The sequence below is a fragment of the Eurytemora carolleeae genome, unplaced genomic scaffold (assembly GCF_000591075.1).
Source record: "Eurytemora carolleeae unplaced genomic scaffold, Eaff_2.0 scaffold449, whole genome shotgun sequence".
NCBI classification, from domain to species: Eukaryota; Metazoa; Arthropoda; class Copepoda; order Calanoida; family Temoridae; genus Eurytemora; species Eurytemora carolleeae.
Window position 1 is genome coordinate 107,717 of NW_019396447.1, and position 13,550 is coordinate 121,266.

General features: G+C 34.1%; 3 protein-coding genes across 4 annotated transcripts in view; all 3 read left to right on the top strand.

The window, feature by feature from the left end:
* Window positions 1-1,915, top strand: part of LOC111703469 (serine/threonine-protein phosphatase 2A 65 kDa regulatory subunit A alpha isoform) — an 11,228-nt gene extending 9,313 nt beyond the window's left edge. For both annotated transcript variants that reach the window (XM_023475418.1, XM_023475419.1), the window contains exons 17-18: window positions 691-784; window positions 1,671-1,915. In XM_023475418.1, the coding sequence (XP_023331186.1) occupies window positions 691-784; window positions 1,671-1,821 (245 nt within the window). In that variant the 3' untranslated portion in view covers window positions 1,822-1,915. The remainder of the gene's footprint in view (window positions 1-690; window positions 785-1,670) is intronic.
* LOC111703472 (nuclease EXOG, mitochondrial) overlaps window positions 1-13,550 on the top strand; it is a 28,321-nt gene extending 14,771 nt beyond the window's left edge. Inside the window, exons 4-13 of the mRNA XM_023475421.1 lie at window positions 6,443-6,565; window positions 7,324-7,626; window positions 7,895-8,009; window positions 8,278-8,387; window positions 8,621-8,711; window positions 9,438-9,691; window positions 11,238-11,312; window positions 12,155-12,233; window positions 12,358-12,491; window positions 13,029-13,550. Coding sequence (XP_023331189.1) covers window positions 6,455-6,565; window positions 7,324-7,626; window positions 7,895-8,009; window positions 8,278-8,387; window positions 8,621-8,711; window positions 9,438-9,691; window positions 11,238-11,312; window positions 12,155-12,233; window positions 12,358-12,491; window positions 13,029-13,211 — 1,455 coding nt within the window. The 5' untranslated portion in view covers window positions 6,443-6,454 and the 3' untranslated portion in view covers window positions 13,212-13,550. The remainder of the gene's footprint in view (window positions 1-6,442; window positions 6,566-7,323; window positions 7,627-7,894; window positions 8,010-8,277; window positions 8,388-8,620; window positions 8,712-9,437; window positions 9,692-11,237; window positions 11,313-12,154; window positions 12,234-12,357; window positions 12,492-13,028) is intronic.
* On the top strand, window positions 2,575-6,160 carry LOC111703477 (androgen-induced gene 1 protein). Its single transcript, XM_023475427.1, has 5 exons — window positions 2,575-3,060; window positions 3,125-3,211; window positions 4,359-4,479; window positions 5,116-5,188; window positions 5,924-6,160. The coding sequence occupies exons 1-5, from the start codon at window positions 2,726-2,728 to the stop codon at window positions 6,013-6,015; spliced, it is 708 nt and encodes a 235-aa protein (XP_023331195.1). The 5' UTR covers window positions 2,575-2,725; the 3' UTR covers window positions 6,016-6,160.

The window sequence follows — 13,550 nt, forward strand, 5'->3', positions numbered from 1 at the left end:
CCCCACTAGATATTTGCAGGGAGGAGGAAGCAAAATTATACAAATAAAAACAATGATCAGTTGGGGTTCTCAAATACTTTCTCGCCCTGTAAAACGAGCAAAAGGCGTTTTGCTCGTTTTCTGCCTTATAAAAAGCGAGCAAAAGGCCTTTTGTAATGTAATGCTCACTTTTTAGTTTTTATACGGCAAAAACCGAGCATTAAACCTAACGCTAGCTTTCTACAAGGCAGAAATCGAGCATTAAGCCTTTTGCTCGCTTTTTATAAAGCAGAAAACGATTATTAAGCCTTTTGCTCGCTTTTTATAATGCACAAAACGAGCAAAAGTCCTTTTGCTCGTTTTTTTAAGGCAGAAAACGAGTAAAAGGCCTTTTGCTCGTTTTTTATGGCGAGAAAGTGTTAGAGTTCCCCAACTGATAATATTTCAACTCGTTATTGATGCCGAAACTGAACCTTAATTTTTTTTTTGTCAGAGTCGATTGTCGGGAGATGGAATTTGAAGAATTAATCTATCTATATCGGGGAATTGAATTTGAAGAATTAATTTATCTATATCGGGAGATTGAATTTGAAGAATTAATCTATCTATATCGGGGGATTGAATTTGAAGAATTAATCTATCTATATCGGGGGATGGAATTTGATTATTGCCAAACTGTGCAAATGTTGAATGTTTGCGTGGTTGAACTAGATGTACTTGGAGAGGTTTGCGGAGCTGATATAACTGAACGTCTTCTTCTCCCAACTGTTCTAGCAATGGCTGGAGATAGTGTTGCTAACGTCAGGTGAATATGGGGGGGGGGGGACATTTATCGCCAACCTTCCTATCACTGAAGAATTCTAGAAATGTGGCTGCCAATATTATTTAATTTTGTACCTTTTAATCAAATCTATTCAGGTCGTCTTCTTTTCCTTTGACTTTGCCCGGTTAATCATCAAACACTGAATATTTTGTAACGTATTAAGTCCGAAATATTATTATTTTTAGTTATTTTTATTAATTTATTTATAATATTATTGTCTTATATTTGGCATTGAACAAATATTGAAAGTGTTTTAATATTTTTAGAGATAAAATCGTAATTCCAAAGGGTATTGGATATATTTGGAATTTTATTTTTAGATTTTTAGTCAGCTTATTTGAACTATCATATCTTTTAATTTATTAACAAACTTATTAAATGAAATGTTCATACAGCCGGGTTGTCTTTTATAGTGTCTTAATAAACTTTTTTTCTATGCTGCATAGTGTTTTCTTTATTTGGTGTTAAAAGATATATTGTTTTGTACGTGCACAGATTATTACAGTCGCTTGTACTACAAACATGATTGTGCACATAGAACCCTTTGTTGAAAACTTTAATAAATCCCTTACCTTAAATTGGAAAAAAACGCTTGTCAACACTTGTTCTTATTTACTATCTGTTAATGAATTAGTTGACTAAATTCAACCAAGTTGTTTTATTAAGTTGTGAGGGGCTTTGATCTAACATAAAGAATGAATAAGCCGAAAATTATTATGAAGGTGTACTTTACTCTACCTAAACTCGTAAATATGTCTCCACTCTCCAGTAACGTATTTTTATGTTCGTTGGTCGGTTGTAGGAAGCAGTCAAATGTGTGTGGGGGGGAGTCAAATTTAAGTATTCAATTTTATCTTGAATATTTTAGGTTTAATGTTGCGAAGACCCTGCATCATATTATTGCTGTTCTACCCAGCTCTACTACGCAAGGACAGGTTAAACCTTGTCTGGAGAAACTCAACAACGATTCTGATTTTGACGTGAGATACTTCGCATCCGAGGCCGCACTGGCGTACTAGAGGATGGACGGGCGCAGAAGAGCGTTAAAGAATGGTTCTATATGAATACCCAGTGTATGATGAACAGGATGATTGTTGATTTTAAGATTAGTTTCCCTTAAATGTTTCTTATTGCTTTAAAACAGGAATTTTAGTGCTTCTTATTTTAACCCTTGGTAGAAACTTTTGATTATGGATGAATGAATTATTGTGACAAAACCTGGTTTTTATTTCTGTTTATAAAATCTCTATATATCTCTAAATATCCCTGTTTCTCTCTACATATCTATAAATATCCCTGTTTTTCTCTATATATCTCTAAATATCCCTGTTTCTCTCTGTATATCTCTAAATATCCCTGTTTCTTAAATATATCTAAATATCCCTGTTTCTAAAATATATCTCTAAATATCCCTGTTTTTCTCTATATATCTCTAAATATCCATGTTTCTCTCTTTTCATCTCTAAATATCAGCTGTGCTCTAATATGGTTCTTTTATCCTATTGAATCTAGGTCGGAAAGTATAAATAAAGTGTGAGTAGTAAAATGACTATTAGTTATTCTTAGTCATCTATCTACCTTGAGGGGATTCTTTTTTTTTCAACTTTTCTCATGAAAATATTTGGAAAAGACTTTCTATGAATGGAAATTTTATGTTTAGATTTAAGGATTGCTGTATAAAACCAACTCAATAAAACATATAACAATAATAATATGATAAACATTTTTGATAAATATTTGTTTAGTGTACTTGATGTTTAAAAAAAACTACAAATACTCAATATTCAGTTTGAAATTAAATTTTATTTAAGCCTTAGAAAAATTATTATCTAATCGTTTGTCTATTTAAATTGTGCTTCTTGTAAAATGTCAACTTACTACTGGTTTTAAATAATTAACAAATCGTGTAATTTTTTCAGAAAAATGAGTTTATTGACGAGACTGCTTCATATTTGTGGTAGCTCTAGCTTCCTTGTTGCAATCTACTATGATATATTTATCCTTGATCTTCCTGAAGATATATCTCCGACTAGAGAGAAGTTTGGCGGACATTTCAAATATCTAACCTTCCTAAACATGTGTCTTCAGTTTCTCTTCTTCACCAACTGTATTTTCGCGGATTTTTCCGCTGAAAACTCGAGGATTTGTAAACTCAGAGATATCGTCTTTGCTTCTGCTGCATTTCCCATCGGAATCTTTGTTGGAGTCATCTTTTGGAGTCTTTGGGCAATAGACAGAGAACTTATATTTTCTGTAAGGTGCGTAGAAAATAATAAAACTAATTTCATATTCTATAATCAAAAATCATCTTGAATTATTTAGATTTGATGGATTTTTCCCTGCCTGGCTGAACCATTTCATGCACACGACTGTGCTTCCACTTCAACTAGGAGAGCTTTATTTATGCAGGTTAGACCCATCATTTCCTCGCAATTTATTGAGATTGTAGACCTAATTATAATGGAGTGGGACCCATAGTTTGTATTATGTCAGATTTACAACGGTACCATTTAAACATTTTTCTAGTCAGGGATAAATGAAATATCCTTGTTCTTACCAAAATTATAAACTTCTAATTGTGAAGTAAGGGAATGTTCTATCTTTTTAAAAAGAAAATGACAATATTTTCCTACTCAGATAGAGCTTTCAAGGACACAGATGAATTATAAATTGGTCACGTAATACTTAATTTAATTTGCCCCTCCGTCAAATTTGCGTCTGTTCTAGGATAAAGAAGTCTTAAATTTCAATAAAGAAGCTCCACAAGCATAGAGAATAGAATATATAGAGAGGAATTTACTGGAAAAAAGTGTAAAACGGCCATTTTGTACTGTTTCCATACTGCAGGTGTACTTCACATATTTATGCTATATAACCTGTTGGGCCCTGGAATATCATTTTATAGAAAATCTAAAATTATTGTTAAAAGAAAACCAAATTATGAAATAGGCTGGTTTCATAATTGACCAATGATCATTTCACATAGACTCTATGCCTTCCACTTTACAAACGATGATATTCCGTTATAACTATAAATCAAATGATGTTTTTATTCACCTAATTCATTATAAAGTTTATTTAACAGCTTTAAAAAATTCGAAATTGAAATGGATAGTCTAGGGAACATACTGAATTAATGTACTCTACTGCATATAATTTGTGAACATTTACATGATTTGTACACTTTGAACTCCCTTTCAGGCTGAAAGGTACTGAAAAAAATGCATACCGAGAGATTCTTTTAATTCCTCTATATATATTCTATTCTCTATGTCCACAAGACTTAACTTTAAGTGTTGATGCATAAGACAAGTGACTAGACTATTCAGCATTTATAAACCATATTAAAAAAGTATCGGCTAGACTTTTTATCATTTAAAACATATTTACAGTTCTAAAACAGTTATACATTATTTTTACATTATTTTTATATTAATTTTACATTTATTTACATTGCTCTAATACGGTTAATATATACATTATTTTTATATTAATTTTACATTATTTTACATTAATTTACATTATTCTACTACGATTAATTTAAAACTGAATTTAGACATGAGTATCCGAGTAGAAAGGTTGGTATGAGTATAACTGCAGCCCTGACAATGGGATACCTTGTCTGGTTAAATGTTATCTACTACAAGGCTGGATTCTGGGTTTATCCGGTCTTTAAGGTAATTAACTGAATACAGTTAGACCCATAACAATGTGGAATAGGAAGAAGCCCCTTAGATACTAATTATAGTCCCTTGAACAACAGCAGTGGACAACTGAACACTGTACAGTGGACAGTGTACCCTGTAACTTCTTTTAGTTGATATTTAAGCCTCAGCTCTGGTAAAAATATTTGCTTTTTAAAACATCAAATTCTCGAATGATTGCATAAATGTCGTCTTCCATTTCTCAGTTTTATTGGTCCTCTCAAATTTTGTCAAAAGGCTTTTATTTTATTAAGAGGGTCATAATATCAGAATTCTGACTGTTCTTAATTTGATGAAGTCAATAACCAAATATTTATAAAGATAATTTGATTAAAAGGTACACAATTATTATCAACTAACTGAAGTGCCGGCGTTGCCCGTAGCATAAAACATTTCAAAGAAAATAACTTCAAATTTGAAAGGATTTTTTTCCCTATGCCACCTCCAGGGTACCCATGGTTAACTTTTATAAAATTCAGCCAAATTGGTCCAGTCGTTTGACCAGCTCTAGATATCAAATAAATATAGATTTATGAGCAAAGCGCTTTACTATATAGATAATCAGCGATGTTACTGATTCCGCCAACTTTATCCGTAATATTTTTCTAGGTTCTTTCTCCTTCAGCCCGACCCATATTCATGATATTCTGCTGTGCTTTAGGAGCCGTCTTCTACTTTTTAGGTAGGAAATATATAGGGAATACAGTTGGGGAAGAAGAATTATTATTGCAACGTAAAAAGGAATGGGTTTTTGGCAAATTTGAAACTGAATTGATATTTGGAATATAGTTACTTGTGTACATTTACGGAATTCTCTTCATATTAGTTTCAGGGGTGTATATACAGGAATTTGTCTGTGGTGGCTTACCTTTTTTTCCAAGGGAAGGGTTATTCCATTTTTTGCCCCCCCCCCCTAAACATTTTTAGGAGGAGGGGCGCAAGAAAAATATGTATTAAACTAAAAAAAAAAAAAAAAAAAAACCTTACCAACCGTTTATCAGTAAGTCAACAAATCTGATATGAAATAAAAAATAAGTCTATTCTGGTTATATACATCACTATATTAATTAATTTACAATTTACATACATGACAAGAAATGTCTTTCATTAAAAAATCGTGATATTACATGAAAACTTTTTTTTTAATATGACACGTCACACAGTATTTGCGGGGAACATGTAGGATTAATTTAATTGTTGTACTACAGTATTAAAGCAATATCATAATAAATGGCAGAACTGATAGTGAAAATATCTAAAAATACTTAATAAACCCTCTTTCCCTTTTCCCAGGAATTCAAGAATCGCTAAATTGCAGAACAGGGTGGACCTCTTGCCCCTNCTTACCATCTGCAATTACCCCGTCGCCTTTTATTAAACATTTGACGGCCATTCATAATATATTGTGATGTTCTAGGAGAAACTATGACTAACGCATTCTGGCCCAAGTTGACCGTCGTAGCTGGAGGAGAGACTGGGAGAAAGACGAGGAAATCAAGGAGGGACTAAACTCTCATAGCTTGGGGGCAGCTATAAAGATCACTTTATTTTTGATTATTAAATAATTATTATTTTAACATTGTTGTATTATGTTAGTTAATTAGGCCAAATTTTCTTGATTATATGCATTTAATGAGACCGGTTTTTTAACTTTGTCTAGTCTTAAATGATTGATTTGACCACATTTTTACTGTGATTGACATAACTAATGTTTTGTAATTGTTAGTGTTGTTTTTTAAAATGTATCTATTTTTTAAGTACATGTTACATTTTTAGGAGCTTATTGATTTTGAAATTTATTAGTATTTTTTAAAAATGTATTCAAAATACTCGTAACTTTAAATATATGTATCTAAATTCTCGAGCAATCACACGAACTAGTCCTATTTTCGTAATTTTAGACGTAAAATTACTTTGGTTAAATTTGTTATTTGTTAGATGATTTAAAATGTCGGTTCATGGATTGAGAACACTTCTGCTGGGTGGAGTGGGAGGGGCAGGGGGCGTTCTGCTCTCCAGATATATTCTCCCGGATTCTGCCTATACAGAGGAGACAAAGGTGACAATTTTAGTCCTTTTAATACTCCTTCCTTTATCTGAGTGATATTGTAGTTTTTTGTTCTACGCCAATTTCGGTAATATCTCATTTCAAGGCTACCAGTTCTGTTGTGGGGTTAGAGCCACTGCTGTGCTGATTCTGGAGGGGGGGGGGGGACAGCTGATTTGTGTCATTCTATCCTCTGGTTCCTCTGACACATGTAAATTGAACATACACACTTTATCTAACTTTTAATCCCTTTCATCTCTCTAAATATACCTGTTTTCCTTTTATCTCTAAATATCCCTATTTCTCCCGATGTATATCTCTAAATATCCCTGTTACTCTCTATATATCTCTAAGTATCCATGTTTCTCTCTCTATATATCTATAAATATCCATGTTTCTCTCCATATATCTCTAAATATCCCTGTTTCAGGGGGGGGGCAACTGTGTTCTTTTGCTGTTCTTTGATCTTAATGAAATTACAAAAAGTAGAAACGTGAAATGATCCTTATTTTCAATGTTTGAGCTGACCTCGATAGTGTTATTGTGTTTTTTTATCCTATTAAAGCAAGAGCTAAAATTTCAAAAAAGTACAAACATTGTAATGATTCTTGTATTTATATTGAGTTGATATCTAAATTAACAAAAATGCTCAACTGTACAATAGAACTAACATGTATTCCTGAACCCCTTGAGTCTGGGCAAAACTTTAGAGCACTTTCTTGGTTTACGAAATCTCTATTATTTTCCTAATGTTTTTCTCTCTGCTTTAGAAGATTTCTACTCCTATCTTTACGCCCTCTGATCACGCCCCTCCGTTGTCCACACCTTCTGTATCCGCCCCTCCTTTGGCCACGCCATCTGTATCCGCCCCTCCTTTGGCTTCGCCATCTATCCCTGCCCCTCCTCTGACCACGACCTCTGTTCCCGCACCTCCGGTGTCCACGCCCTCTCCAAGATCAGATCCCCAACTCCATACTAGTTTAAAGTACGGTGTTCCCAGCTCAGGGTTCCAAACTATTCTGCAGTATGATAATCATGTATTGGAGTTTGATCCAGTTCGAAGAGTGCCGAAGGTAATAAAACAGAACTATTAGTTAGTTTTTTAATTACTATACTTTATGACCGCTTCGCGCTTCTCTTCCTAATATTAATCAAAGCTTTTTGTTATAGATCTATCTGCAAGCCTTTCTTCTTCGCAGATTTAAAAAAAATATAAAAAAATTTTGTTAGGCATATTTTTTGAACGTCGCCTGAATTAGTAAGTTTTCAAAAAAAACGTTGGATACAAACAAACCAACAGACGAACCAAACATAGAAGAAATTATTATTTTTTCTTCCTAGTGGGTTGCGGAGCATGTTAGTCAGAGCAAAGCATTTGGGGATATAGCAAACCGTAAACTGGCCAGGTTTGATCCTGATCCTACTATACCAGTTCTTTACACTTCACAAAATAAAGGTAATAAATAAAAACTTTTCTTCTAAATAGTTCTTTCAAATTTCTGGGGTTCCGAGCAGGGTTGTTTTTAGAATTATACGGGGGGGGGNGGGAAGATAATGATTTTCCAAGATTTGTGGGTATAAGAATTAACCTTTTCATGCATACCTCTAATAAATTCTGATTATTTCCTAGTTGGTAAAAATTATTGATATTGCGGGAGGGGAGGTGATTTTTCAACAAATAATGTACCCGTGGTTCTAAATTGTCTTGAAATGATATTGTTCAGATTTCTGGGGTTCTGGTTGGTCTAGAGGTCACATGGCTCCAGCTGGCAATAATAAACATTCTCAAGAAGCCATGAATCAAACATTTTATTTAACTAATATTGTACCACAGGTATTTTTATTTTTATCAGTGCCCTGATTTTCACCAAAAAAAATTTAATTTGACATGGTGTAAGCTTTGCGATTTATCACCATATACATTAAATAATTTTCCTTTCTATTGACAATTTTTAACCCTCGTCCTCCTCGAGTAAATATGTTTATTTTTAAATGAGAAATAATTAATTAGATTTTTACAGCTTTACCATATGTCAGCAGGGTGAAAAATATGTTTGTTTTTGTCAGGATTTGGACAACAATGGTAATTACTGGAACCGTCTTGAGATTTATTGCAGGGAACTTACTAAACTTTATTCAGATGTTTATATTATCTCAGGTAACTAGATACAGATATTATCTCAGGTAACTAGTTTCAGATATTATCTCAGGTAACTAGATTCAGATATTATCTCAGGTAACTAGATTCAGATATTATCTCAGGTAAATAAATCCAGATGTTCAGATGTTATCTCCCGAGACTAACTAAAATCAAGAGGAGAATCAAGATTTATGGAAAATTACCCCAAATATATTGTTTACACTTAAAAAATCGAAAAATTAGAAGTTGGGCAATAGCGAAGGAAAACTTTTAATACTTTACAAAGATCATTATCATTTTAAATTCTGTCCATGTAATGTGGCCCTCCATTTTAAAAGAGGGATATGTCAGATTCATAACAATGCAATGGGTAATGTAACAATGTCTATACGCAACATCCCCCCTACTGAACTTCTGACCTACTACGCCAGCTGTTTATTTTTGTATTATTTGAGGGTTAGGTTAGGTTAAGACAATTACTGGGCCGAGCGCTGTGGCTAGGACAGGCTAGGGGGCCGAGCGCCGAGGCTAGGACAGGCTAGGGGGCCGGGCACTGCGGCCACAAGTCCATTTAGCAGCTGTAAAACCATGTGCTAGTAGGTCGGATGTGTAGTATAGCGGATTTGTCGTAGGTCAAAAGTGAAGTATAGCGGATTTGCGTAGGTCGAAAAATACACCACCATGCAATGTACATATCTCTTGGTTCAAGAATATTATGATTTAACTAGAGTTCTCCTGTTACAGGTCCACTATGGTTGCCTGAGACTGAAGATCAGGAAGATAAAAGAATATTATCCATTGTATTGGAGTCTAAATCTCAACAATTGATAAATGTTAACAATCCGGGGAATACTGAAGCAACAACAGAAACTCTACCGGAAGCAGTTCCACCCGTAAAAACCCCGCCCAATAATCGGCCACCTAGACGGCCGAAGAAATTTGTAAAATATGAAGTAATTGGAGAAAACAATGTTGCCGTTCCAACACATCTTTTTAAGGTTAAGAGTTCACAATTAATAACTATTTAAAACATTATTATTTTGGTTCTCAGTGCTTTTTAGTTTTTGGACGGAATATTATTCTGTATCGAGAACGTTGAAGCTTTTAATATAACAAATAAAAATATAAAAATTTAGATCGCTTAAAAAAAAATTTTAAGACATCCATAATAGCACAATGATTACTTCATAGTAAGTTTATAGCACTGCTGTCTGAAAAGCATGATTTGAGTATACATAAATTTCAACAATTGACCTCCTAACGAATCTACAAGTCATGCCGCCGCGACTTATATTAATGGAGCTGTAAGCGTAATTGTAAGTGGATTTCCATTTAAAGAAACAACGATTTAACGATACAATTAAAAGCTTTGTCTGATAAAAGTATAAACTACATGAACTTCTCTTTTTAAAATCTGGTTATTTTCTATTGTGGTGGGCGGTGACTCTGCAAAATTTTTTAAAAAAGATTTTTTTGTCCCCAGGACATGATCGGGTTGTTACGATCAAATCTCGGATTTTTTTCTATTGCGAAAGTTTGGTGTTGTCTGGGTTTTTATATTGATCTACCAGGGGTTGTAATCTGGCAGCACATTCATCCATCCACGCTTCATTCATTCTGAGAAGAGGGTTGACAAGATTCCAGCTGCCTAAGATTCTTCTTAGGCCTGAGAATATAGAGTGCAGGAATCCTTCTGATATACTGGAATGAGGCCCGGGTGCCGTACTGATAGGAAACATCACACTCATTGCTCCCTAACATCTGTAAGCCCGGATTGGATACCCCCAGGTACCTATAGCTGGCAACCAAAGACTCTCCCTGCTTGTCCACCATTCCTCTCTTCATCGTCATTCACTTGGATTAATCCCACTTGAAGCTTCTTTCTTGTTGAGTAGAAAGCACGCACCCTTTCGCTGCGAGAGTTGTTGACAGCCGCCCCTCTGTCCTCCTACATCCGTTAGGTGGTCATAACTGCTAAACCAGATGTCGGCTTCAGATGTTTTTGAAACCACAGGTTTGTGTGGAGTACGGGAATCGAACCCGTGAACACCAGTCTGGACACCAATCCAGTTACTGGCTGTGGACAAGTGTGCTTAACTTCAGTGATCTAACGAGAACTGGTGTCACACACTCTCCACGCCACCCCACAAGCTCTCTCTGCAAAATTGACTGGCGCGTTATCAGATAAGGTTTTAAGGGTACCGTTGTAAATTAAGCATGCACCTCTCTTTTTGGAAGTTTATTTAAACCACCAACCACAGCACCTTGAAAGGGAGTGACCGGCAATGTATGGTAGTTGAACTAAAAATTTAGGTTTGTGGGGAAAAAATTCAGGAATCATTTGAGGCATATAAAACGTTTCCATGATGTATAATTACTGAGTTTGAGCGCAACGTCGACGTTCAAAATCTTGAATTTGGGTGGGTACGTTTTGAGAATCGATTTTTTTTAATTATTAAAAAAAAGGCGACGACAAATGGAACACAAAATTTTACTGTAATCTAATTAGATGTTATAAACAAAGTGTAATTAAATTTTTTTCAGATAATTCTGATAGAAGATCCTCAACTAGAGAAACCTCTTCTTGGATCTTTCATTATCCCGAACAAACCGGTTCAGGTAATTCCTTGAATTCATTTCCGTTGATTAGTTAGATAAAACCCGGAGTTAAACCTTCAACCTGTTTAAAGGAGACTTAACGTTATCTCATTGTATGATTTGAAATGAAGAGTTGAGATTAAAATTTAAATTTTTGGTTCAAAGGTTCATTGTATGATTAAGTTGTTCGATTTAATTATTAGGAAGCAGTTGGTGGGTGGGTGGAATACATTTTTTTTTTTGAATGATTTGATTCGATTCGATTCGATTTGATTTGATTTGATTTGATTTGATTTGATAGTTGGTTTAAGTTCAGATTTAATGCATAAATTAAAGAAAATGTTTATTGGTTTGATGCATGATTATATATGTTGGCACTAAGTTCTGTTGGCTGGCTTATTTGTCAGTTGCTTGGTTAGTTAAACTGCTGATTGAATGATCAGTTGATTGGTTTGCTCTCAGCTCTTTTGGCTGGATAATTAGTTGGTTGGTTGATCTGCTGATTGGTCGTTTCGTCGCTTGATTCTTAGATATATTAAACCATTGATACATTCATTATTTCATTTACCATTCATTCATTCGTCCTTTCATCCTTTCATCCTTTCATCCTTTCATCCTTTCATATCATTCTTTCATTCTTTCATTCTTTCATTCTTTCATTCTTTCATTCTTTCATTCTTTCATTCTTTCATTCTTTCATTCTTTCATTCTTTCATTCTGTCATTCTTTCATTCTTTTATTCTTTTATTCTTTCATTCTCTCATTCTTTCATTCTTTCATCCTTTCATCCTTTCATCCTTTCATCCTTTCATTCTTTCATCCTTTCATCCTTTGATCCATTCTTTCATCCATTTTCAATTCAGGATGTGCATTTGGCAGATTTCGAGGTAGAGATGAATGAAATTGAAAAACATGTCGGAGTACGATTCCATCCAGATTTAGGAAACATTGTCAGTTTCAATATCTTCACCATTGTTTATGGAATCCTCTCAATCTTTGTGTCAGATATTCATTTTTAAACTAAACTGGTTATCTTAAAACTTGTTAAACTGACCGCTGCTTATAGATTTGTCCGGTGTAGGCCGGTTATGTGTCGCCGAGGGTTGTCGTCTCAATAATTACAAAGTTTTCCAAGAATTCTTCTGGAAGCGTCGTCTTTCCTCACCCTGGAGTCTAGGAAACCTTGAGAGGGATTGGAAGGTAAAATGGAAGGATCAATTATATTTTTATCTTACGATAAACATTAAACATGGATTAATATTTTCTAGAAATTTACAAGGTAGAGCTAGGGGGTCATTTTTGAACTAGGTAGAAGAAAAAACATATTTAAAGGACTATGAAAGTAATTTCCTCTTTTGAAAATAAAGTGGCATATCTGATTCACAACGGTACCCTTAATTTGGTTAATTATTTATTAGAAATCCATGTTTTTATTTTTGAAAACTGTTTATTTTCATTTGCGTTTTCTCTTCAAAAGTGACTTTCGTATATCTTGCTTCATAAACAATGGAGAAATGATTTTTAAAAGACTTTAACCAAGAACAACGTCGAGATCTTCCACATTATTGATCAGATTAAAGTTTTAAGGTTGCCGTTGTTATCGGCGATGTTCCTCTATAATTACGAGGACAGTTCCTTAGAAACGTTGTGTACCGTTGAATTCAAAGAAAGGAGGGAAGACAAAAAAATCAGTCAAAATGATAATAAATGTATTGCTTTTATTTTGATTTTATTCAGGATGTTTGTAAAAGAGGATTGAATTCTACAAACCTAGAAGAAATATACTTGGAGAAGAAGAAAGAATTCTTGAATAAACTTATTCCGGCTCCGGATCCGGCTCTGGCTCCGACCTCAGTATTAGAACAAGAAACACAAGGAGAAGCGACCCCAGAAAACCCCCGGGCTGCAGCCGCAGCGTAATTGATATTAAAAAGTTTCAAGTTTGTCTCGTTTATCCTGTGATATGAAATCTGTGTTATTTTCCATGAACAATTATTCAGTTCTGAATTGCATTAATGTACAACTATGTATTTAGTGAGAATGAAGCGAGACCGAAATGAATTGTCAGGCAATGTTAGCGATTGAAAGTGTTCAAATTTTAGCAAAAGATATGAATTAATTGTTAAAGAGAGGTAATTCAACGAATTCTGGTATTGGTAGCCAACGAAAATGGAGGCAAACAATAAGTACGTTTGAGAACTTGATAATGTAATGAACAACGTTGTTAAGCACTATTTGGTTATTGTTTATTATTTCAGA

Coding starts and splice junctions, on each gene's coding strand:
- LOC111703477 (XM_023475427.1), top strand. CDS start 2,726: ATGAGTTTATTGACGAGACTGCTTCATATTTGTGGTAGCTCTAGCTTC. Junction 4,480..5,115: donor GGGTTTATCCGGTCTTTAAG/GTAATTAACTGA, acceptor ATATTTTTCTAG/GTTCTTTCTCCTTCAGCCCG. Junction 5,189..5,923: donor AGCCGTCTTCTACTTTTTAG/GTAGGAAATATA, acceptor GTGATGTTCTAG/GAGAAACTATGACTAACGCA.